This window comes from Hippoglossus stenolepis, chromosome 9, assembly GCF_022539355.2.
Source record: "Hippoglossus stenolepis isolate QCI-W04-F060 chromosome 9, HSTE1.2, whole genome shotgun sequence".
In the NCBI taxonomy this organism is placed as follows: Eukaryota; Metazoa; Chordata; class Actinopteri; order Pleuronectiformes; family Pleuronectidae; genus Hippoglossus; species Hippoglossus stenolepis.
The window spans coordinates 14,559,039-14,581,484 of record NC_061491.1 but is presented as its reverse complement, the minus strand read 5'-3'; the positions used below and the strand labels follow the sequence as shown (position 1 = coordinate 14,581,484).

Sequence of the window (22,446 nt, the reverse complement as noted above, 5' to 3'; positions counted from 1 at the left end):
TTGTCAAGCACTACAATACATAGTACATCCACAAATGCCAGTTAAAACTTGACTGTGCCAATAGGAAGCCTTATGTTAACCGTGTCCAGAAGCGCCGTCGACTTCTCTGGGCTCGAAGGCATCTGGGATGGACCATAACACAGTGGAAACGTGTATTGTGGTCAGGCGAGTCAGTATTTTAGGTCTTTTTTGGAAGAAATGGACGCTGTGTACTCCAGACCAAAGATGAAAAGGACCATCGAGACTGTTAATAGCAAACAAGTCCAAAAGCCAGGGTCTGTCATGGTAGGGGGTTGTGTCAGTGGCCTTGTTAAAGGTAACTTACACTTCTGTGATGGGACCATCAATGCAGAAAAGTACATAAAGATTTTGGAGCAGCATCTGCTGCCTTCAAGACGACATCTTTTCCAGAGACATCCATGCATATTGCAACAAGACAATGCAAAACCACATTGTGCACACATTACAAAGGCATGACTGCGGAAGAAGAGGGGTGCTGGACCTGCCTGCATGCAGGCCCCACTTGGCCACAAAAGAGAATATGTGGCGCATTTTAAAACGCAAAATGCGACATCGGAGACCCCGTACTGTTGCACACCTTAAGACTTGTTTGCAGGAAGAATGGGACAAAATGACACCTGAAACGCTTCATCTCTTGGTGTCTTGAGTCCCTAAACGTCTTTTAAGTGTTGTGAAAAGGAATGGCAACATTACAAAGTGGTAAATGCTTTACCGTCCCAACTTTTGTTGTTGTTGATGATGTAGTTACACGCTCTGGCCGCCAGAGGCTTTCAAGGTAGACTGTGATACATCAGTGTTTCCAGTAAAACCCTTTCACAATAAAACCTTCTAATGAGGAGAGACTCTCAGACCTGGTGGAAATCACAAAAAGTGTACATGTTTGTCTACAGTGAAAACGGTGACATCAGCAGGACAAGCCTGTTATTGCAGCTGTATGAAAACTCCTGAAGCATCAAGCTGCTGCTGCATCAATGTGTCAGGTAAGAAATAAGTGCTTACATGGCCACATCCATTTTCTGCCATGCCCTTCAATGCATGATGTCACATTGGTTTCTTTGGAGGGTGAGCAGGGATGCATTTGTCACTTCAAGCAGGAAGCAACTGTTACCATGGATACTGACACACATTGCTTCCCTAGCTGCTGTTGCTATGTGGTGTTTCTCTGTAAAACAACAAAGATGGGGACAATGGTACAATACAGCTCCTCCACGCATCTTATCAGGTGAAGAACAGTAACAGTCAACATGTGGATCGTTTTTTAGGTAACAGACGAGGGGGCTCTTCTTAATGCAGATGTAACATCCGAGGCTCCCTGCACAATTAGTACAGGATCAGGTTCAATGTGGATTAAGAATATCAGAGAATGTGTCCAGTATTTCTCTTTCCTGGAACAGAACAAATCTATGGAGATTTGTTCTCTGAGGTATTGCATTTGTCACATTGTGGGGATATGTCTGGAGGCATCTTGTGGAGCTTTGATTTGGAATAATGGAATATGTGGATAACACAAAACTGAGCCAATGCCTTGAGTTTATTGCATTAAATAAGCATTATTCTCTGTACGGCTGAGATGGTTGCGTTGGTTTCGTGTTTTAAAGCTGTCAGTTCACCTGATGTTGGTCGATCTTTGCGTAGATGATGTCCACAATCTCGGTCTTTAGTACAGAGCGAGATGAAAGCCTCTAGTAGCCTAATGTCGTATTCCCGGTATCTCGAGCGTCTCCAGTTTTGCCCTGTTGTGCATACGATACATTAAGCACGACACCTTTAAATGGTGTGCCTTTGGGCATTCAATAAATTTGGTTATCAGAAAAAATATTGAATATTAATATTAAAAATATTAATATTAAATAACTTGAATTGATTAAAGTTACCTCAGGGCACCAGTAGCTAGTTTCATGCAAATAAAGACTGTGAAGAGCATAACATAATTAACATTAACTTTCAAATAACTTATAACCAAAATATCCCAGCAACACAAATCAAACTTATAAACATCACACGGAATAGAATAAACAGTCTTTGCTTAGCCTAGTATAATTATTAAGCCCAGTTTTGTTACCCGTCCATGAAAAGGGGAAAAAGGTTGATGTGCTGTTTGAAGTCCAGTGAAGTCATCTTGCTGGTTTCCTGGCTCATGTTTTTGTGGTTCTACTGTGCGATGCAGCTCTTGTGCTGAAGTTCTTAGGCAGGCTCTCGCGTCACTGCCTTTTGGAAGGTTTTAGCAGTCTGCTCCAGGCAGGCCTGCTTGAAGGTTGGTAGAGCTTGGGTAGGGAGGAAGTTTCCCTCGCTTGGTGAGCTGGAAAGCTACACCTCTCCTCCCGTGGGGTTGAGTAGAAAGAGAGGTGAGCTGGTAGCTACACATCTCCTCTTGGAGAGTTGAGTGGAAAGGAGCTGAGTCGAAAGAGACAGAAGAGAGGGGGACCTGGGCTTATATTGGCCTGGTGACCTCATGGGTCATGGGGCCTAGAGTGACCAATAGTGGTTGAAAGTTGTGTCCATGGTCAGTTTTCACACCTCTGGGTGAAGTTGAAGCACCCTGGGAGACTGAGTTCTGGAGGCTCTGGTTTGTCTCCAGAACAAAGTAACAGGTGGTCAGGATTTGACTACACATGTAGGCTGAACTGTAATTCACAAGTACCCGGTCCCAACAGCCCCCACCGGGACAGTCCGAGGCAGCTACTGGGCCTTCTTCATTTCTACGTGGTTAATTCGGCATGACGTAATTCACCGTGTTATTGAGTGTAGAGACAAAACAAAGTTTTGTGAGAAGTTAGTTAATTTCTTGCATTAGTTATTTGCCGGGTTATCTTGCTTCAAATAAGTTTTATGAACTTCGACTGCAGGAACACTGTGACTCGCATCTTTAAACATGGCCGCTGAAGTAGTCAGTATTGAGATTTGTATAATTAACTGACCAAAAAGCCTTTAAAATGAAAGACAGGAATCTTTTATTACTTCATCCAGCATTACATCCGGTGCAAACACTGAGCAACATCACCAATGTTATGCCTCTATACATTTATTAATAGCAGGTTTTTCTAGTTTAGTTTTATAACAAAGTGTTAAACAGGGGTGGAAAACATGTTTTACATTAAGTAAGAATATTTTAGGTCAGTTACCACATAGAATGCAATGGCACAAACTGAAGCGTACTACATGTAAAAAAAACCTCAGGGACACAAGGAAGGAAACACAAATAGGAAGAAGCCCGACACTGCAGAAGGGAGGAAATGAAAGAAGAGATCGCTTATGAGATATGTCTTTACAACTGAGGAGTCAAAGCATGAAATCTTAGGACAGTGGTGTACAAACGCTATCACTGAGTGCACATGCAGACATGTCAGCCAGGGACAACCACTAATTAAATACTGGTTCACTGCGGTAAACCTTAAAAACACGATTGATGGAGATCTCTTCTTTAGCCAGGTCAAAAAAGATTCTGTTCAAAGAAAGTACAAAGAAGTATAAAAGAAAAATCTACCGAAAGAAGGAAAAACTATTTTCCTTCCCGAGTTTTCTTACAAGACCATATTGAGTGAGGAGCCAGTTCTGTTAGAGGAGAGGGATCATGACAAATGAGATTCCTTGAGCCTGTTGATACATCAGACAGTCCTTTTTTTAATGTTGTTTCACAGCTGCTGTTGACAGCCCGAGTTGTGCCGAACATCTAGTGGTTACGTTTCTGAATGTGCCACTTAAATCTCTTTGGCCTCCAGTCACTAAAGAGCACGTGGCCTCTTGGGATTGATCTGCTTACTGGCCTGCTCCTCCTCCTGGAGAGTAGAGCGGAATGACTTCACTTTATCTGTCGAAAAGAGGAAGAGACATCATTGTAAAACAGAAGTGATTCGTGTTTGTGGGTCGTAATCGAAATGTGTCTCGACTGGACTTATACCTCGGAGCTCGATGAGGATTTCTATTTTCTGGTCTAGGATCTGCGCCAGCTGAGTGGCGTACGACTCAACGTCATAATCCACCTCCTCTGTCATCTCCAGCAGCTCCTTTTCATTCTCCAGCCACCGGATCGACTCCTGCTCACAGAGAAAGGTGCTTCATTAGTTAATGAAATCCAACCAGCAACACAGAAGAACAACTTCTTAACTAGCACAGCCTTTACAAATGATACCAGTGTGAGCTGATTGAGAGAGAACATGAAAACTACAACTCCTTTGTTACACACAGTTTCTAAAATGATGAGTGATGTCAAAATTGATGTTTAACAATATACAGCATTTATTAATACTAATGGTAAGACATGGCTGTGTTAGTCCAGCTTTATTTGCATACCTAAAAGCACATGGGATATACTGTCTTCATATATGGACATAAAAAGTCATAAAGAGGCGAGCTGTAGTATTTAGGGCGTCTTCACACATAAAAGCTTTATATCTTAATTACATGTTTACCTTAATGATCGGATAAGTTTTAGTCTCCCAGAGTAATTTAGGGAGCAGACTAAAGACTTTTATCGAAATGTGGTTAGTCTTGTCATCATCACCTACGTGGGCTGCGTCTACCCGTACCTGGTATTGACTGGTTTTTAGATGGGCGTGCATCTGACATCTGTGTGTTGTCAATTCAGACATTGTGTTCTGTACGTGTTTGAATGAAGGGCATTCAAATTTAGTCTATCTGTTTGAATGGAGAAAATTAATGACCTGCTTCAAATTAATAACCTGCTTCATCATCATGGTTCCACTACCCGCAAAATGAGCGTCCATGTCGTTCGCACATGATATTCCACTTCTATTGTTTAATGCTGTCGCAACTTCCTGCAATTGGTTCAAACTATCAAATAAAATGTTTTCACTTTGCAAACGAACCGCACCATGGTTTTGTTTTATCTGGACCAAGACCACCTCGGGCCAAATCTGTTGTCTGTTGGTTCAGACCATGGTCCTGGGCACCTTTCACATCTGGTGTTTTAGTTAAAAAGTGGAAAAGTTCACACCGTACAAGGTAGGTGTGAAAGCGGCCTCAGTGTAAGTTTTCTTCAGTGCTCTTACCTGGAAAACAGCTCGGTGGTCCTCGAGGACCTGATCCTCCATCTCCACTACCTGAGACACGGCCTCATGGAAGGTAAATAGCTGGGGAGACACCTCCTCCTCCTGGAAAACATTTACAGGAGTTCACATGACTTCACTATCAACAAAAACTGAACATCCGACAGACACATCTGGATTCCAGTGCACATTACTGACAATGTCAATTCTGATTCTTAATTGTCCATGAATTACTTATTTAGAATTTGCTGTATACTAATATGTGATATGATGTTTCATATAACTTGATATAAGATTAGATCCATACCCGTAATACTTACATTCTGCTCACAGAGCAGTTTGAGGTCGTCTCTCTGTGGCGAGATACTCAGCCACTGCTCATCTAAAAGATCCAGCTGATTGACAGCGTGGATGTTGGGTCGACCACCCTCCATCACTTGGTTGGTGTCCACAGTCAGCTCCTTGACTCTGCAGAGAAAAGACAATGAGCTGGTCAGGCAGAGTCTCCCGCGGCGCAGACCCACTCTGAGCGTGGCTGCCGTTTGATCTGGAGGTGCGGCGTTAACGGTTGGGTCAAAAGCGTTCACGAATAGCACAGGATGACAGCATCATGACAGCAGTGAGATCATGCATGGGGAGAGATGACTGTTGGTCCTGTAAATGTTTATATAATTTCTGTGTCCACACACAGTGGGAAGATTGTCTGGTTCACCTGTACAATACAATTCAATCCAATACATGCCACCTAAAGACTGAGCTCATGTTTAATGAGGCCTCACCCAGCTAATAAGATATTAGCACCTTGGACCTGACCTGCAGGTACAGTGGTAATTAATCAGGACCATGTGAGAGGGATTACCCGCTTAGCATTTGACCCAAAAGCTCATGCTTGATACTTTTACTTAATGGCTTCACAGTTTTCTATTTCATCCTTCCTGAGCATCAGAGGGAGTGTTCACTGAACGACTATGTGCATGCATAGGTGGAATATTTATAAAAACAAAGTGACGTGTGACCCGAGATGATCCCAGGCCAGGCATCAGTGTGCCCTTATCTTCTTCTTGCTTGCGCAGGTTACTGGCTGTAGAACCATTTCATTGAATCATATCAGTTTGTAAACTGCTTGCTGCCTGTAGCATTATGACCACATCGGTCAGAGTTGCAGATTATTTTACCTCCAGAGGCTGCGACAAGCTTTCCCTCTCCCTGGGGAGAACGGAGGAGAGAGCAGTGGAAACGCTGAGGATATTAGTAACTATGTTACTTTGTAAAACATTATTTTTTCAGTTAGCTCAAGCTCCCGAGGTAACACTGACAGGAGCGTGTTCTGGCCGGGGGTCATCTGGTGGTGTTACCTTGCTGAGATATATATTCAACCTAAGCAAGCATGAGAAGAAAGATATTCAGTGTTGAACTTTGCCTCTGAAAGTCATCAAGGAATCATAAAACTGTGGCTACATCCATAACCTCACCAAGTCCAGTTTTGAACTGTAATGTATATATTCACAGATGTCCCGACCAATCAGGCCTCACCACTGATGATGTCATACGGAACAAATAAAGGACACACCCACATTGAGATATGGTTGTGTTGTTCTTCAGGAGTCAGTGAAAAAACAGTTATGTCCACAGCTTATTTAAGATTTAAAAAAAGACACAAATGAAAGCAAAGGAGAAGGATGAAAAATGTCACATCATGCAAAGGAAGGATGAGACGACAGTGGAGGTTTTCCACAGTGAACTGCTGATGAAGTGAATGAAAGCAGCGAAAATTAGATCATGGACGTGTATCATATTGATAAAATCTGAAGGGAGCGCATGCTGTGTGTGTGTGTGTGTGTGTGTGTGTGTGTGTGTGTGTGTGTGTGTGTGTGTGTGTATTTTGTGCTGTTCTTTGGGGAGCTCTTGACCTGCTGGGAGAGGTAGCAGCAAAGTCATCGTACTCAAAGGTATTGGTGGGCGAGAGGTCAGAGCGGCTCCCCTGGCCGCCCTGGGAGAAGGGGATGTCCGACGGACTAATCCCAAACTCCTTCACTCTACACAACGGCACCAGCCCACAGACGAGCAGAAGGCGGGAGAGAAGAGAGGGAAACAAAGCAGGAAAAAGAGAAGTGAGAGGGGACACGAGAGTTAGAACTACTGAGGGTAGGGAGAGGAACTCAGTTACATTTGTACAGCTAATTTCAATCTACACAAAAACCACTGGGGATTATAGTAGAATTATAAAAACTCTAATTTCCTAATTTCCATCGGTTTCTGTGGCAAAGAGGCACTGTTGAAATCACTGTGGTACATCAACATATTCCCACCTGTTGGCGTAGCGTAGTGTGTTGAGTGTATTTTCACAGGATGTCATACCAGGAGAGATTGTTGCAATCTGTGGAGATAAAGAGAGAGTATCATTAAGATGAATGTCATGTATGGCAGAGGTGAGACAACACGTTATTTATAAAAACAAGAGAACTGACCATGCATGTGCGTGAATTTTCCCCAATGAAGGAGTCTCTAAGGACCTGGGTCAGCTTACTGGCTCTAAATGGAGTGTGGGGCTTGTTGCGGCCAAGAGCCCTGATGCACTCCTGAATCATGAAGAAAGGGAGTGTTTTAAAAAAGCAATTGAGTGATTATGAAATAAAGTGAAACGCTCAAGTCTCTACAAAGAGAGCTACTCCCCTTCCCGCCTACAGACCTTCAGCGCCAGCAGGCTTTTGTTAATCTCAGCTCCCTCCAGCCGCGTCTGGCGGTCGGCACTCGACGTGTCAGCGCCCCTCTCATTTCCTGCGAGGTCGATGAGGGAGAACTTGCCATGCATCTTGCCCTTCCTCCGAAGAATTATCTGGAATACAGCGTGGCTGCGAGATGAGTGAGCGTTGGCTGACGTCTGCCCTGATGTTCTAGGAGAGAGAGCAATCAGACATAAAGATGAACAAAAGGCAAACAAGGGTGCAGAGAAAAGTGCAGCAGCCAGAAAAATATGATCATAATAACATTTAGTGAAAAATAACAAATTCGGAGTCGTGACATTGCACCACTAACAACTAGATTGCCTGAGTTTCTGTTTTCATACCTGCAGCTGTTTCCCACTTCTATCAGTTTCAGGACGTCCTCTGTGCACCTCACGTCCTTCTCCTGAAGCCCCAAAACCTGCACCTGCTGTTTCCCATCCTCCAGCACCCTCAGCTTAGTTTTACGATTCAGCAGGTCAAACACCTAAAGGTACACACAGCAAAACAACAAAAACTAATGATTACATAAAGTGCTGTGGCGATTATCTGATATTGACTATAATTTTAAATTATATCTTGTTAATATTAAGCACATGATAATGTTGTGTAAATCCAGTGCCTCCTAAATCTTTTCAGTTTTTTTCTTGTGTGATGCAGTAACTATCTGATTGACACCCCAACATGGTGAGTATTATTTATTAAGGTAGAATTAATAGTTACAACTAAGTAGTGAGCAAAACTCATCTCTCTCTCTCTGTTAGAGCGGCAGAGGAGCGATTTGGAAATAAATCGATAATAAATAAATAAATACATTTCAATTTTAAATATTACCAATATGAATAATTACAAAATATTGAATACATTAGTAGTAGTTATTATTGTATTAAATTTATGATCGGTCTAACCGCCAGTGATCCTATTTTTACTTTATAGTATTTCCATATTTAATTTGAGAGCAGAATTAAATCATAATAATCACTTGCCTTTCCACTGTAGATTTCAAAGAAGGTCGCATACACTTGTAGATCTAATTTCTTGTAGTTGGGTTTCTTCAACATGAGAAATACATCCCGAGCTGCAAGAAAAGAAATGACAGATCGAAACATTTAACCTAAATTACATCATTAGAACACAAAACATTACTTGAGAAAACATGGTTCACGGACTTACCAGCTAACGCATAAATTCCTTTGGAGCAGTCTTGGTTCTTCCCAGAGAAATCTCCACCCATAGTCTAAAATACAGAACACAGAGAAAATAAGTGATATTTTGAAATTATAGGCAATAAAATTCCTCCAAACTCTCATAGGAAAAATTAGGTTTCATCTGTTTTAAGAAATGTGTTTTTTGGCTTTTCCTTGAATGTAACCCACGTGTGTTTTTCCGCTGCCCGTCTGTCCGTAGGCGAAGCAAGTGGCCATGCCTCTCTCAAAGATGGTCTCCACTAGAGGTCTGGCAGTGAACCTGCAGTGAAACACAGAGCACACATCCATTCACTACTCCTCCTGCCAAAGATATAACATCGAACCATTTTACACAGGGTGTGTAAAGTTTACAAACCTGTAAACCATCTCGTTGGTGGTGCTGTCATCAAAAGCGTAGTCAAAGCGGAATGTCTGGTTTTCCAGGTAGCGAGTCAGGTCCACTTTTTGTTTAGGTTCATGCACCATCACCACATCCTTACTGGGGATGGTGATCACATCCAAATCCTTCATGGACAATTCTGCAAAACAGCAAAAAAAAGACTTGTAATACTTTTATTTTTAATAAAATATGGCGTGTAACAGTTGCTCACAAAGATAAAAGACTTTACCTTTTTTGTTGAGTGGACGTTTCCTCACACAAACACATATTCTGTGCTCTTCAATCTGGTGAAACAGAGAAGGACTTTTTAATTATTTGTGACTGAGGGCTAACATACAACAACCAAGAAAGAAAAAAAAGAAACAGTCTACTCACCAAATCTGATGTGGTCAGTGGCCGGTAGTCTAGACTGGCTCGGAAATCTCGGATCATGTACATGATCTCATAGTTAGGAATCGTCGTATCCACCTCCTGAAACAAAAATGACAAGAGGGAGATGTATTCACTGATCAGAAAATCATCTAATGTCTTTCAGGATATCATCTCAGTACCATGACTGATTGATGATCAAGATTAATTAAATAAATTCAGAAAGTTGAATGGTATTGTACCTGAGCTCTCTTCTCCCTGAGCTCCTGTTGCTGAAGCCGACGCCTCTCTCTCTTCTCCTGCAGTTTCTCCACCTCTTTCACACAGTTCGACTTCCTCCTCGCTGCCATAAAGACAAGAGAGACTGTAACTCTGCTCCCTTTCACTGCCAATATGCCATCAGCTTCTCTTTTAAGATATGTCTCTTCCTCTCTCATGCCTCTTCCAATCCATTTCTTCTTTTTCCTCGATCTGCATACTTGACTTGAGCAGCATCTTTCTCTCACTGCATCTTTCCTTTCTCTCAGGCGGCCTTCCCTCAAACAGAAGGGGGAAACCTTGGCCTATTTCCAACTAAAGTAGAACAGTGATAGTATTCAAGCACAGACCAGGATGCAGTGTCTTGCACACAGTGGCCCCAGTATAACAGTAGCTGTTTTCTCTACATAACAAACAAAAGGCCTTTACAATGTGTTCAAACCATGCAGAGCGCATGTTGTTTTGCTCTCTCTCTTCATTCATCACTTCCATTTATTTAGGCTACACGATATATATCTCAATATTTTGAAATCTCCTCTAAATCACTGTACAAATGTTAAATTCAAAAAAGTCCACAGGAAGTGTCTAAGCTAGCGGACGTTAGCATTTCCGACGGTCCCTGAATACACCTTGTTGGAAGATAACAGCAGACATTTTGTCTTAAAACAAGGTGTAAATGACCTTGTTTGAAGCTCAGAGAATTACATTACAAATTCAAATTCACGTGACAATTTATACTCGATGGTCACGATATAGTCATTTTATACATCACACGTGGTACAAACCAGGATACATCGAGTATATTCGATATATTGCCCACTCCTAAGCCAAGCCATCTTTATTATACTGCAACAAACCTGCAAAGCTGACAGCAGACAAGACTTGTTTGTCATCCATCACCGGGACAATAAACAGACAAGTTTGTGAAAAGCTCTATTTTAAATTAAGTTTAGAAAATTGTTCAATCAGCCATCAACGGTTGATGGCTGATTGAACAATTCTCAATCAGAGGATTATTTCAAATTTCCCAGCACAGAACACCCAGAGATTAGTATTAATTCAGGTCAGTGACAACCTCAATAAGAAAACACAAGTTAGCAAACGTGTGAGTAAGCCCTCTCTGACTCCTTAAAGGGATAGTTCACCGAAAAATGAAATGTGTTTGAGTCCACAAAAAACTTTTGGAGTTTCATGGGTAAACTTTCTTGCAACCAAATCCGATACAATTAAAGTAACCGGCAACTTATACTTCAGACGTAATAAAACAGCAAAATCATAACATGCCTCCATACAACTACACCATGTGGCTACGTTCACTAGTTTAGCCACTTCCAGTTGACTTTTAGGCCTAAAATACAATGTTTTTCTGTTGTTTTATTATGTCTGAAGTATAAGTCGCCAGTTACTTCGATTATATTGGATTCTGCTGCAACAAAGTTTACCCCTGAAACTCCTGAAGTGTTTGTGGACTCAAACACTTCCCCCACTCCTCCATCGGCATAGTGGTGAGTAATGAGAGAATTTTCATTATTCGGTGAACTATCCCTTCAAGAGTTCATAACGTTCAGTGTCATCTGATAAATCATGGCAGCCCAGCTTCCCTCTGCAAAGGCAGACCAAAGCCTGCTGGCACCAGTCACTGAGAAACTAGACTACCAGAGCAGAGGGATTAATAATTTGCTCTAATCTGGGAGGAGTAGATGAGCTGGGTCAGCACTGGGACACAGCTCTACAACAGGGTGGCAGCACCGTCACTACTTAAGGGTTATTAAGTTATAGAGGCAGTCGGAGGGGCAGCTGAGGGGATGAGGAGGGGGGACATGGTGTTTCCCTCCTTCTCTTCTTAGTTCATCAAATGACAGTGAGCATGTGGAAGGAATGGAGGACAAAGAAAAAGGTCATTGTTGCCATCTGAGCCTGGAGGAGCATCGCAGAGTGCCACAGGCTTTTCCACATGTGCTTGTGTGACTCAGCAGAAATCAGACTGATAAGAGACAGCACAGTCAAACAGCAGCACAAACCTTTTTTTTTTTTTTACTCCTCGTCTAATACCCAGAAAGCCTGTCTGCTGGATGGATTTGTTGTGCTACTTCACCACAGCTCTGAATAGTATCTGGCAGACATTTTCGGTGTACAATCTTCTCTTAAGGACTAGATGACTCTCAGATTCTATTGGGTACTCTATTAGAATCACCATGAAGCACTTAGGGCAGGGGAAACATGCAGGTGATACATACAAAGCTGTCCAGACTCCTTTCTGGATATCAGGTGATGTGAGGACTCTGTGATAAACATGTAGTCAACAAAAACACGAGACATTAAAAAAGTGATGTTTGTTTCTGCAGGTGGCCTAGAGTCAAATGATCCAATCCTTCATAAATAAAAAAATAATATAAAATTTAAAAAAAACTATTGTTTTGAGGATGTTACCATTCTGTAGTTGCTGTTGAGTCTGAGCTTGATTGGGCAGCACAGGCTGCTGTGATGGAGGCGGTGGCGCTGGCTCTGGTTGCTGAGGCTGCTGGGGTCTTGCCCGGGTCGGAATCACTGAAAACCCAAACCTCAAAGATTAAAGACAAGCCTGTTTGACTCATATGCTCCTAAAACAACACTTTAGATTGAGATTAAAATAGAACCCTCCGTTGTAAATAGAATATTCAAACAGCTTAAAACGTGTTTGTCCACAGTTGATTCCGACACAGAAGTAGCAACTCAATGTATTGAGTTGTAATTAAAAACTAAGGCTGCGAGCAGCACTGTGCGGACCGAGCACTTGCGGTCTCGGGACCTGATGCGGCCACATTGGATTGCGAACAGGTAAAGCCGAACGGCTCCTTGTTGCGTGCGTTCTGTGCGCAGTATAAACACGTCACTTCCTCCGTCCGTCACGCGGCTGGACCACGCCACTAATCATTCATTACCGTCCACGCCATCTAGTGTAGACCACATGGTGAAAATTTGATATAATCGAATTAAAGTTGTAAAAGAAGCTTACTTTCTTTGGCAGTAGGTGGTGCTATCACTATCACTACATACAATAGATCTGTTTCAGTCAAAAACACTCTTGTTTCTCTTCAGATCGTATAAATCTTTCACCTTTGCAACAATCTAAGACATCAAAGGAATCGAAGGACCACTGGCATTGTGACATTAAAGCAAACTGACAAAAAGGAATTCTCAGCTTAATGAATAGTACTTCACTAGCCTCACAATTTGATTACTATTCAGCAGTCAATGATTTGATTCACAACGATGCATTTCAATGCTTTTCAATGCATCACATCCACAATTTTCTGTATGACTGCACATGGCTGCTTTTTCATCAATTAATAAAATCAGTCAGACAATCATCTGTTGTAATTTACTAAATATGGTTTTCAATTAAAAAATCTGATTACAACACTGAGTCTATGAAAGTGGTCAGTGCTCTCCACACTGTGTCTCGGCCACACGGTGAAAATTTAATGTAAATCAAATTAAAGTTGTAAAATGAGGCTTACTTCCTGTTGCCAGTAGGTGGCGCTATCACTACATACAGAGTAATAGATCTGTTCAGGTCGGGGCTCTGATGAAGCCTGAGCAATTTGGGGCTGATGGGACAATGTGCAGTGAAGTTAAAAAAACGTCCTGTTTCATGGCGAATCAGAAAACTATTGTTTTGAGGATGTTACCATTCTGTAGTTGCTGTTGAGTCTGAGCTTGATTGGGCAGCACAGGCTGCTGTGATGGAGGCGGTGGCGCTGGCTCTGGTTGCTGAGGCTGCTGGGGTCTTGCCCGGGTCGGAATCACTGAAAACCGAAAACCACAAAGATTAAGAACAAGCCTGTTTGACTCATATGCTCCTAAAACAACACTTAAGATTGAGATTAAAATAGAACCCTCCATTTTAAATAGAATATTCAAACAACTTAAAATGTTTTTGTCCACAGTTGACTCTGTAAAATTTATTTATTATAATCTATTTGGGGCAGATTGGACAATGTGCAGTGAAGTTGAAAAAAACGTCCTGTTTCAAAGCTAATCAGTAGGTGGCGCTGTGACCCTGAATTAGTTTTGACATATGGAGCTGTTAAGGCCGGGACTCTGATCATAGGTGATGATTTTGTTACCGATAGGACAATGCACAGTCGAGTTACAACAACTTCATTTTCACGCTGGTCAGTAGGTGGCTCTATGACCCTGAGTTAATTTTGAAATATGGAGCTGTTCAGGCCTGGACTCATAGGTGAGTATTTTGGTGCTGATTAGACAATGCAAAGGGGAGTAAAAAAATACTTATATATATATATATTATTATTTATGAGTAATATATCATGAGAATAATTTAACAAACAAACCTCTATTATCCTTGGACGGAGTGTCATTCTTATTTGGTGCTATCGTCCGACGGTTCTGCAGGAGAAAAACAAAAGCCACAGTAAGATATTGTAGGACAAGAGGTTTAGGGAAAAGTTAATCCTAATTTCACTGTTACACAGTTCATTCCTGCCCAGGACCTGAAGGAGGAAACATTATTTTTCTTATGTGCCTCTGTTATGTAGAGATACAGAAATAGACGAACCCTGAGAATCAGATTAGTGTGAGTACAGAGACCTCTTCCATTGATACTAATGCATGTAAAGACAAAGCTCATGCATGAATCCTAAAGTATCTTTTACAAAAGTCACAAGAGTAGCACACATACATATAGAGTATATAAACTATCAGGCTAAAGGTTTAGAGGGTTATTTAAATGCACATTAGTTAATGTATGTTTCTGAGATTAGGGCAAAGAAAATGTGAGATTTATAAAAAAAACAAGCAATAATGGAATCTTTTTGTTGAAGTCTTCTTCTTCTTTGTTCGGTTTATTCGCGAGTGACAACCAATGTCTTCTTTGTTTGTTTTTTGTTGAATTAAATTTAATAAAACTTCATAGTTCAAAATTCATCCCAGAGGTCTCACAAATTCGATGCACTTGCAAGTTGCTTTGCTTTTTTGCCTAGCCCCACTTTTGGCCAATTAAACTGGACATTAGTAAAAATAACCGATTTAATTGATACTTAAACCACATAATTTCATTTTACATGGCCTCACAGTTTTGACTTTAAATGCTCTATGTTGAAAACATAAGAAAATAATACAATACCACAGGTTGAATCATGACTGCAATATTTAACGAAACAATCACTGTGATTACGTGGTAATATGCAGTTACTCTAATCTACTGTGTACTTCACACAGTGTACAGAACAGGACCAATTAGCTGGTTACCTTGAAGGATCCAGGTTCTATATTAAGGTCTAACTGCAGCCACATAACTACCCGAGTAAGCCTGAGCACTTTAGATGCCCTCTTGCTTTCATGTGGAGCCAGATACTCAAATCAAAAAGAAAAAGAGTTACGGTCTTATTTAAACAATATAAAAATCATATTTTGCACGGATTTGTTACCGTTGCTGACAGATAAAGTGGGGCATTGGTACTCACCTTTGCAATTTTGTTGATCTTCAGACATGTGGGTGTTGGTGGGGGTGGAGTCTCTGGACTAGGGGCAATCTCCTCATCGGGAGCCACATCTAGGTTTAGTGCAAATATACTCTCCAAGTCAATCTGTCCAGAAACAGAGGGGCATTGATGTTAAAGTCATCTGATTACATGTACGCTAATGAATGTAACAACAAAATGTATTACCAACAGTTTCAATATAGAAACACTTTCGGCCAACTCTAGGTAGTGAATAACCCTAAACTGAACATTTCAGAAGTGCACATAGTTCCCTTCTGCCAAGTGATATGTAAACAAAGGCTTTAAGTAGGATCACAGCTTATGCAGTAACCTGTGATTTGTGTTTTATATTTGTGATTAATTCACAATATCAGTCATTATTTGTAGAGAATTTTTTTATAAACCAACTTTTTTTGCTGATTATCCTCAAATAAGCTGAATTATATGTATATACCAGTTTTAAAAGTGTACACATTTAAAAACAGGGATGATCAGTTTTAACAGGAGCTGCAGTTTTGAATTGCGGAGGAACGTTTGCCTTTAAACTAGTAGAGGGACAGACTAGCAGAGGTTAAAACTTAAGTCATTGTAACATTAGTTGGACAATCACAATAAAATAACTTTAATATGGACCGGACAAAACACAATATTATCCACAGATAAGCACACTAGTAGTTCATGAGCGTGTATTACTGGTTAGACCTTTAAAAGCCCCCCTTTAAGACTAAAAGGGTCTTTGATACCAAAAAGTGTAAAATAATGTAATACTTTTGCATTCAAGCTTTTGTAGCCTAAATATTGATAATAAATTAACAACCATATCAATATCTAATGTTAACATTACAAGATACTGATTTTACTGAATATTTATTTCACTGTTCGAAAGACTGGAACAACAGAACATAACCTATAACAACTTCATAATAGACGGTCAATTGACGTGTGGTGGGACTGTCATACAGGCAAACTGGTTGTGTAATAGTTGCAGCTACTGAATATCTCTGGATGCATTATTCATTGCTTTGGACAATAAAGGAACCGGCTGCTGCTACTGCTGTTTTGAGTGATCGTGAATGGTGGCTTACTTCTTTCCCTTTTGTGTCTCCATTTTCTATCCACTCCACTGTGACACTCTCGTTGTCCTCATTCAGCGAGGTCACCATCGCCTGGTGTATACGTCCTGTGGAAGTATCATAGAGAGGAGACGCAAACATTAGATTGGCAGAATAACTTGAAAGCAATGAAGGTAGTTCTTACTAAAACCCATCCCGCTCTCTTTAAGGGTGCCAGCAAGTTTATAAAATAGCTGCAGGGATTGCCACAAGATGTAAGCTTTTGGATGTCAAGTTGAACAAAGGGTAACCATATTTTTAACAGTTTATGGGTAAGGAAATAATGGTCCTGTAGTATTTGCATTCTCAAGTTTGACTAATAACAAGGATAATTTAATATAAACAAAAACAGGTGTCAGTTTTAAATGAGAGAAAGACAATATGCTAAGGTTAGTTTTAAGTTTTAGTTCTGACCGTGATCTTTGATAATGACCTGTTGGAGAAAATCAATGATAACGGAGACAAGCACAGCTGCTGCTTCTTCAGTGTGCTTCTGTCCGCCTCCCTGTCTGCAGTGTAATAACACCAGCTGTAAAGAACATCCTCAGCCCTCCCATCTTTGTCTATGAGGATCTGACTGTGCGCTGTAAATTCCCAGCACAATCCAGGGAAACACCATGTTCCTGTATCCATTATTCATAGACACAGAGGGAGCAAAGATGCTTTCAGTGTTCGTGACTGCTTAACATGTGACTGATTTACCTTACAGTGGTTTTACACTGGCAAAATGCAGCAAAGAAAATCTAGCGTCTTAAAACAGGGGGAGCTGGGGAAAAAAAGACATTTTGACTTAAGAGTGTAGACCTATCTCATTCTGAATAATAGATTTCTATCAGCTGAAGATGCAAATTAATATCGGATCAAAAGCATCCTCATCAGAATTTCAACAGTATCATGCCAGAGATTTCCATAAGTGCTGGCTGTCAGCCCGATGGCCAGACATCAAAACATTACCAGCCAAAAACAGACTCATAATAACTTATTTTAAATAAACCCTAAGTAACTTCTGCTGCTAGGGGTCTCTCAATCAAAACTGTAACAAAAGACCTAGTTTGATTTGACTCAGGCGCAAATCAGAATGAGGTAATCTATTAAAGTTCTATTCACATTATGTAGCAGACTGTGATGACTAATCATGATCCAATGAGAGAGTGTGAGTAGTGTGTCCTCCGCCACACATCGTTTGCCCCGGAAGTTATGGCAGAGACAGGTAAGGCCACGTGTAAAACAGATATGACGCAATTAAAAGGCGACCAAATTGAAACGTCCCGTTCCCTTGATTAAAATGTGGTTTTTTTTCGTTTCTTTGGTGCAAGGTGTGGAGAGCACCAGTCTAAAATATTTGATAGGTGCTGATGTTGGATGGAGATCTAATGGCTGTGAGTGTGGAGCCTAATCATTTGTTTCATATCATTTTCATACTTAATCATAATTTTGCCCTATATGAAGAGACCTGCATTTATTATGTTTCCCCAGTCATTTATAAAAAAAATTCTATGATTTGTCACATGTCTAACTGTGCCTGTAACTTTTAGTGTACTTCAGTAACTACTGTGCTGACATCTGCAAGGTCTGGGCTGTAAAAAGTCAACTATAAATGATACCAGTTCAAATCTGAATTTCAAACCGTGATCAACTAGGTTGCAGACAAACCCACTGGAACAACAGGCGTGTGGCTCTTGGTGTCACATCTCTACTTAAGGAGCACTGAAAGCACGTCATGCTGCAATAGACACTGCAGCACTCAAGAGGATTTACAAGGCCCACTAAATCACTACTGCTTCCTGTTAAAAGTTATCTGCTAGCAATACAAAAAATGGTACGTGTGGCTAACTTAGTTTATGTCAATGTTTCAGTTTGCTCCCACATCCTGCCTGTGGGTTCATAGAGACTGGACTGCTCTGATCAGAAATAGAGTTACAGCAGCTCAGTGAGAATTTCTTCCATTACACTTACAGTATGTGGAAAACTGTCCTTGTTCCACATTTTCAGGAAAAGTGAAGATAATTTAAAAATACAATTTGAAGCAAGTCCAAACCTCAAGTATACAAATTGTAGTTTGGCTATGGAAAGGATAGATGACAGAGGGATCAAATTACAACAGTGAACCAGCAGCTAGACACAAATAAATGTTACATGAGGCTCAGTTAATCTTCCCAACTCTGCTGACTTAGCAAGATGTCTGTCGTTATCAACCAGCACAAAGTGGCCTCCTGTTTGTGTAGAACTTCTTCTCTGCTATAAATAGAAACCAGCGTGTCATGACATAATGACCTCAATAATGGGCCTGAATACAAATCATGGTTGACATCTAGTCAAATACTGAACTAAACATCACCAGGTTTACAAGGTAGCTGCGTGTCGAAGTATGCAAATATGAATACACAACCTGAAAATGAAGACCAAAACCGCAACAACAGATAAACAACAATTGGCTTGTAACACACCTTTCTAATCTGTTGCTGCCAGAGGCCCCAAGAGATGAAGCCAAAGAAGCAAGATCTTCATCACCACTAAAACATTGTTTTACTGCAAGAGCAACATACTGCCTCCACACAGGGTGCAATACCGTGACAATGCTAAATTTAAGATTATTTTTGATGATTGATTAAAGGTTGAATATCATTTTTCTTCAAGCGACTACATTCGTCATATAAAATTGATTAAATAATGACAATTATTAGTCCAAAATCAAACTATAGATACAATGCATATTTAGTAAAAACAGATTTACCTAAAAGGCAGAGGAATTGTTGATTGTAACCAATGTGATTTTAATAAAAAATCTGCGTTTTGTCAAATAATGAATGATTCCATCATTAAACATTTCAGCAAACAAGATCCAAATGAGCTGAAATATGTAGTCACATATGCTGGTGTGTCTGACAGCAGATGATTTGCTGATATCCTGTAAGTGAATTCACTGTCCCTCTGTGTCCCACTTTTATACTAAAACCTGGCTGATTGGGTACGCTGACACCTCCCAGGAGCTGAAGGGGCGCTTCAAGCTCTGTTAAGCCGGAGGAACGAACAAACAAAGCCCCCAAAGCATCAGTTTCACTACAAAAGTTAAGGGACCCATAAATGTCACAGATGCACCCACAGATGCACATAGCAGGTGGGTGGCCCATGCCTCTCTAGTACGCGAATATAAAAGGAACTAGTATATTTCACATAAAAATGTAGGCTCAATAACAACATTTTAGAGATGAAACAGGGAATCTATTATCACATTTAAAAAGTGGATAAACACTCCATTGCGATGAGGGCTAAGCAGTGACTGCAGGTTAGCTATTGGACAGTAAAAGATTATTCTCTTTGAGATCTTGCTCTCATCAGGACTGACTGGGAAAAGGGGGGGAAAAAATGCAGAGGGAGCGAGAGTGAGTCCTGGCAGAATCAAGTGAGCTGCCTACAACAGATGGGGTGGTGGCTAATAGTCTGAATCTGGCTTGAATCTGATCACCCCCCCCACACACACACACACACCCAGAGTGAGGGCAATCCCTGCTCTGGATGCAACACCAGACAGCAGGGAATCAGACAGACAGAACCACTTCCCTCCCTGGGCTTGCTGAGCATTTCCTTCACATCAACCCCCTGGTCTCCGGATTTGGGATGATGGCATTAGGAACAGAATGAACATCAACCAGTGCAATATTTAAAAAATACACTTAAAATGCTTTTTAAACTGTTTACTTTGAAGTACGTTGTTGAATCAAGTATTCGACTATGTCAAAATACTCTCACTAGGTGTAGCCTGATTCAGGAAGGCCCGGCAGGAATGACGTAAGCTTCTCAGTCATCTTTTGGCTGCCCTGCCCTCAAGCAATGCTCATTGACGACACAGGACTGGTAGAATAAAGCAGACATTCACACAAGAGTCATATACAAACAGCCAGCTCTCCCTTTCTGGGCCTACTCCTCAGTTTACCCTTCAAATAAAGTGACACTCCAGTGTGTTTACGGTCATACCAGTTTCTTCTTGGGGATAGTTAAACTACAGTATGGAGTACCTCTGTAGAAATCCCAGAGCTGCCATGGTCACTTCATACACCTTTTATGGCTTTTTGTCATACTTATCTTGGTATGGGATTACATTATGGAAAATTACTTTTCATTTATTAAAAGGGGCGACCTTGTCCAAGAAAGGTTATACGGTCAATAAATAGAATCATCAGTCATTATCTAGAAAACCAATGTAACTAATAACTTGGGGATAGTACAGTGCATGATCCAGTAACTACATCACCTTTGACACTCACAGTAAAGATGGTAGAACTGGGTTCAGGTTGAATGCCCATTTTAAATTAAATTAGCTGGAAATTCTCCTACAACTGGGGTCTTATATTCCCCATCTTTGTTATCTGATGTTTTTCATGATTCTTGTAACTGTGTCCTTGCTGTGTTAAGTTTTTTTTTAATCAACTCTTCGTGGTGTGTATCGTTGTGAATGTTTCCTGTTCCCAGGTCTCTCATGAAAAAAAATAGATCGCAAATCTCAATGATATCTGAATGAATAAAATGAAATAAAATTATACAAAAAATACGTCTGTCTGTGGTGTTGCCACAGGATGTTAACAGGACGTTTAATGAAGTGTCTTCCATAACAACTAACCTTCGTTTAGTTAGCTCAATTTATGGATTAAATAGGGTGAAATATAATGTCAAACAGCAAACTTCCTGGGTCGGGGTCTGGTTTCAGTCCAGCGTTGTTAAGCTTCAGTATATAATAAAGCCGGTTGGTAACATTAGCTAGCGTTAGCTATTAAGCTAATCACAACGAAGGTTGCTCTCCATCGAAGCAGCTGACGTTAAGCTAACTTGCTTAGCAATTGCGCTAGCTTTGCTAATGTGAAATCTCGATCACTTGTTAGAATACATAATTTGTGTGGCGTTGTACGAGGCTGGCGACGTTTTCAGTTTAGCTTAGTTGATTTCTCATTGCCCGCGTTTGCTCTTACGATTTGAATTAAGAGCTAACGGCTAATGTGTGTTGAATTCGCATTGCAGCTAGCTAACAAAGATAGAGGCTCATTCAAAGGCTCTGGCCATGTTGAAGCCCTCCGCCCTGACAGCCTCTCCGAGCGGGTAACGTGAGCGCCACCCTCCGCAGTGAGGAGCGGCGGTTGCTGTATTGAACAGCACCGCAGCAACAAAGATCCCCGGACAACTTGCTCAGTGCGACGGGGACAGAATCGACAGGATGAAACTTACCATCACTGCGCTTTATCTCCACATAAGTGCCGACCACAATCTTCCCAAAAGCCGACGCCATTCTATATTACTTAAACAAATACCAGGAACAGGAGCGACGACTTATTACGAGCCGGGGAGACGCAGCTTCTTGTGTTTAGCAGTGTTTGGTTGGGGAGGAAGATGAAAGGCAGCAGAAAGGAGCTAGCATTACGTGGCTAACCAGAATAGCTTAGCGTTTCCGGTCCTGCCTTCAGTTTTCAAAATAAAATCCAGAAAGAAAAAAAAATCATCCTTGCTTGAATAGAAATATCAGATAACTCATCACACTTACAATCTCCAAAATAGTTGAATATTGTAATTGATATGGTATTGTACCAATTGAATGCAGACAGTTATATATAACCTAATGACATACATGAAATCCAGTTAGTTGGTGGAAACAGACAATAATAATGTTGGCCCTATGCATTTTGACATCTTTGAAGGGACATAGCATCTGCAAATCATGGTGAATTAATTAATCAACTAATTGATTTTTAATATGGATGATGCCAGTGATGGGGTGTGAGTGCATTTACTCAGTTGTATACATTTAAGGTTCAGTGTGCAAGATTTAGGTTAAGGGATCTATTGGCAGAAATTGAATATAAAATAACCCTAGTGATGATTTCACTAGAGTGCAATC

General features: G+C 40.9%; 1 protein-coding gene across 6 annotated transcripts; it reads right to left on the bottom strand.

Annotated features, from left to right (window-relative positions):
• Nucleotides 1–2,948: 2,948 nt before the first annotated feature.
• Nucleotides 2,949–21,995, bottom strand: kif2a (kinesin family member 2a). Of its 6 annotated transcripts, XM_047341151.1 has the most exons (23): nt 21,780–21,995; nt 16,536–16,630; nt 15,433–15,555; nt 14,302–14,356; nt 13,636–13,752; nt 12,395–12,511; nt 12,202–12,246; nt 9,949–10,049; nt 9,713–9,808; nt 9,567–9,621; nt 9,314–9,476; nt 9,127–9,217; nt 8,924–8,987; nt 8,737–8,828; nt 8,095–8,237; nt 7,717–7,921; nt 7,496–7,606; nt 7,337–7,404; nt 6,938–7,063; nt 5,348–5,495; nt 5,031–5,132; nt 3,920–4,055; nt 2,949–3,829 (listed from the first exon to the last, which is right to left on the bottom strand). In XM_047341151.1, exons 1-23 carry the CDS (start codon nt 21,838–21,840, stop codon nt 3,744–3,746), a joined length of 2,400 nt encoding a protein of 799 aa, XP_047197107.1. In that variant the 5' UTR covers nt 21,841–21,995; the 3' UTR covers nt 2,949–3,743. The 6 variants fall into 6 exon arrangements, with proteins under 6 accessions (XP_047197107.1, XP_047197110.1, XP_047197108.1 ...); XM_047341154.1 differs by lacking the exon at nt 6,938–7,063; XM_047341152.1 differs by lacking the exon at nt 12,202–12,246.
• Between the last annotated feature and the right edge of the window lie 451 nt (nt 21,996–22,446).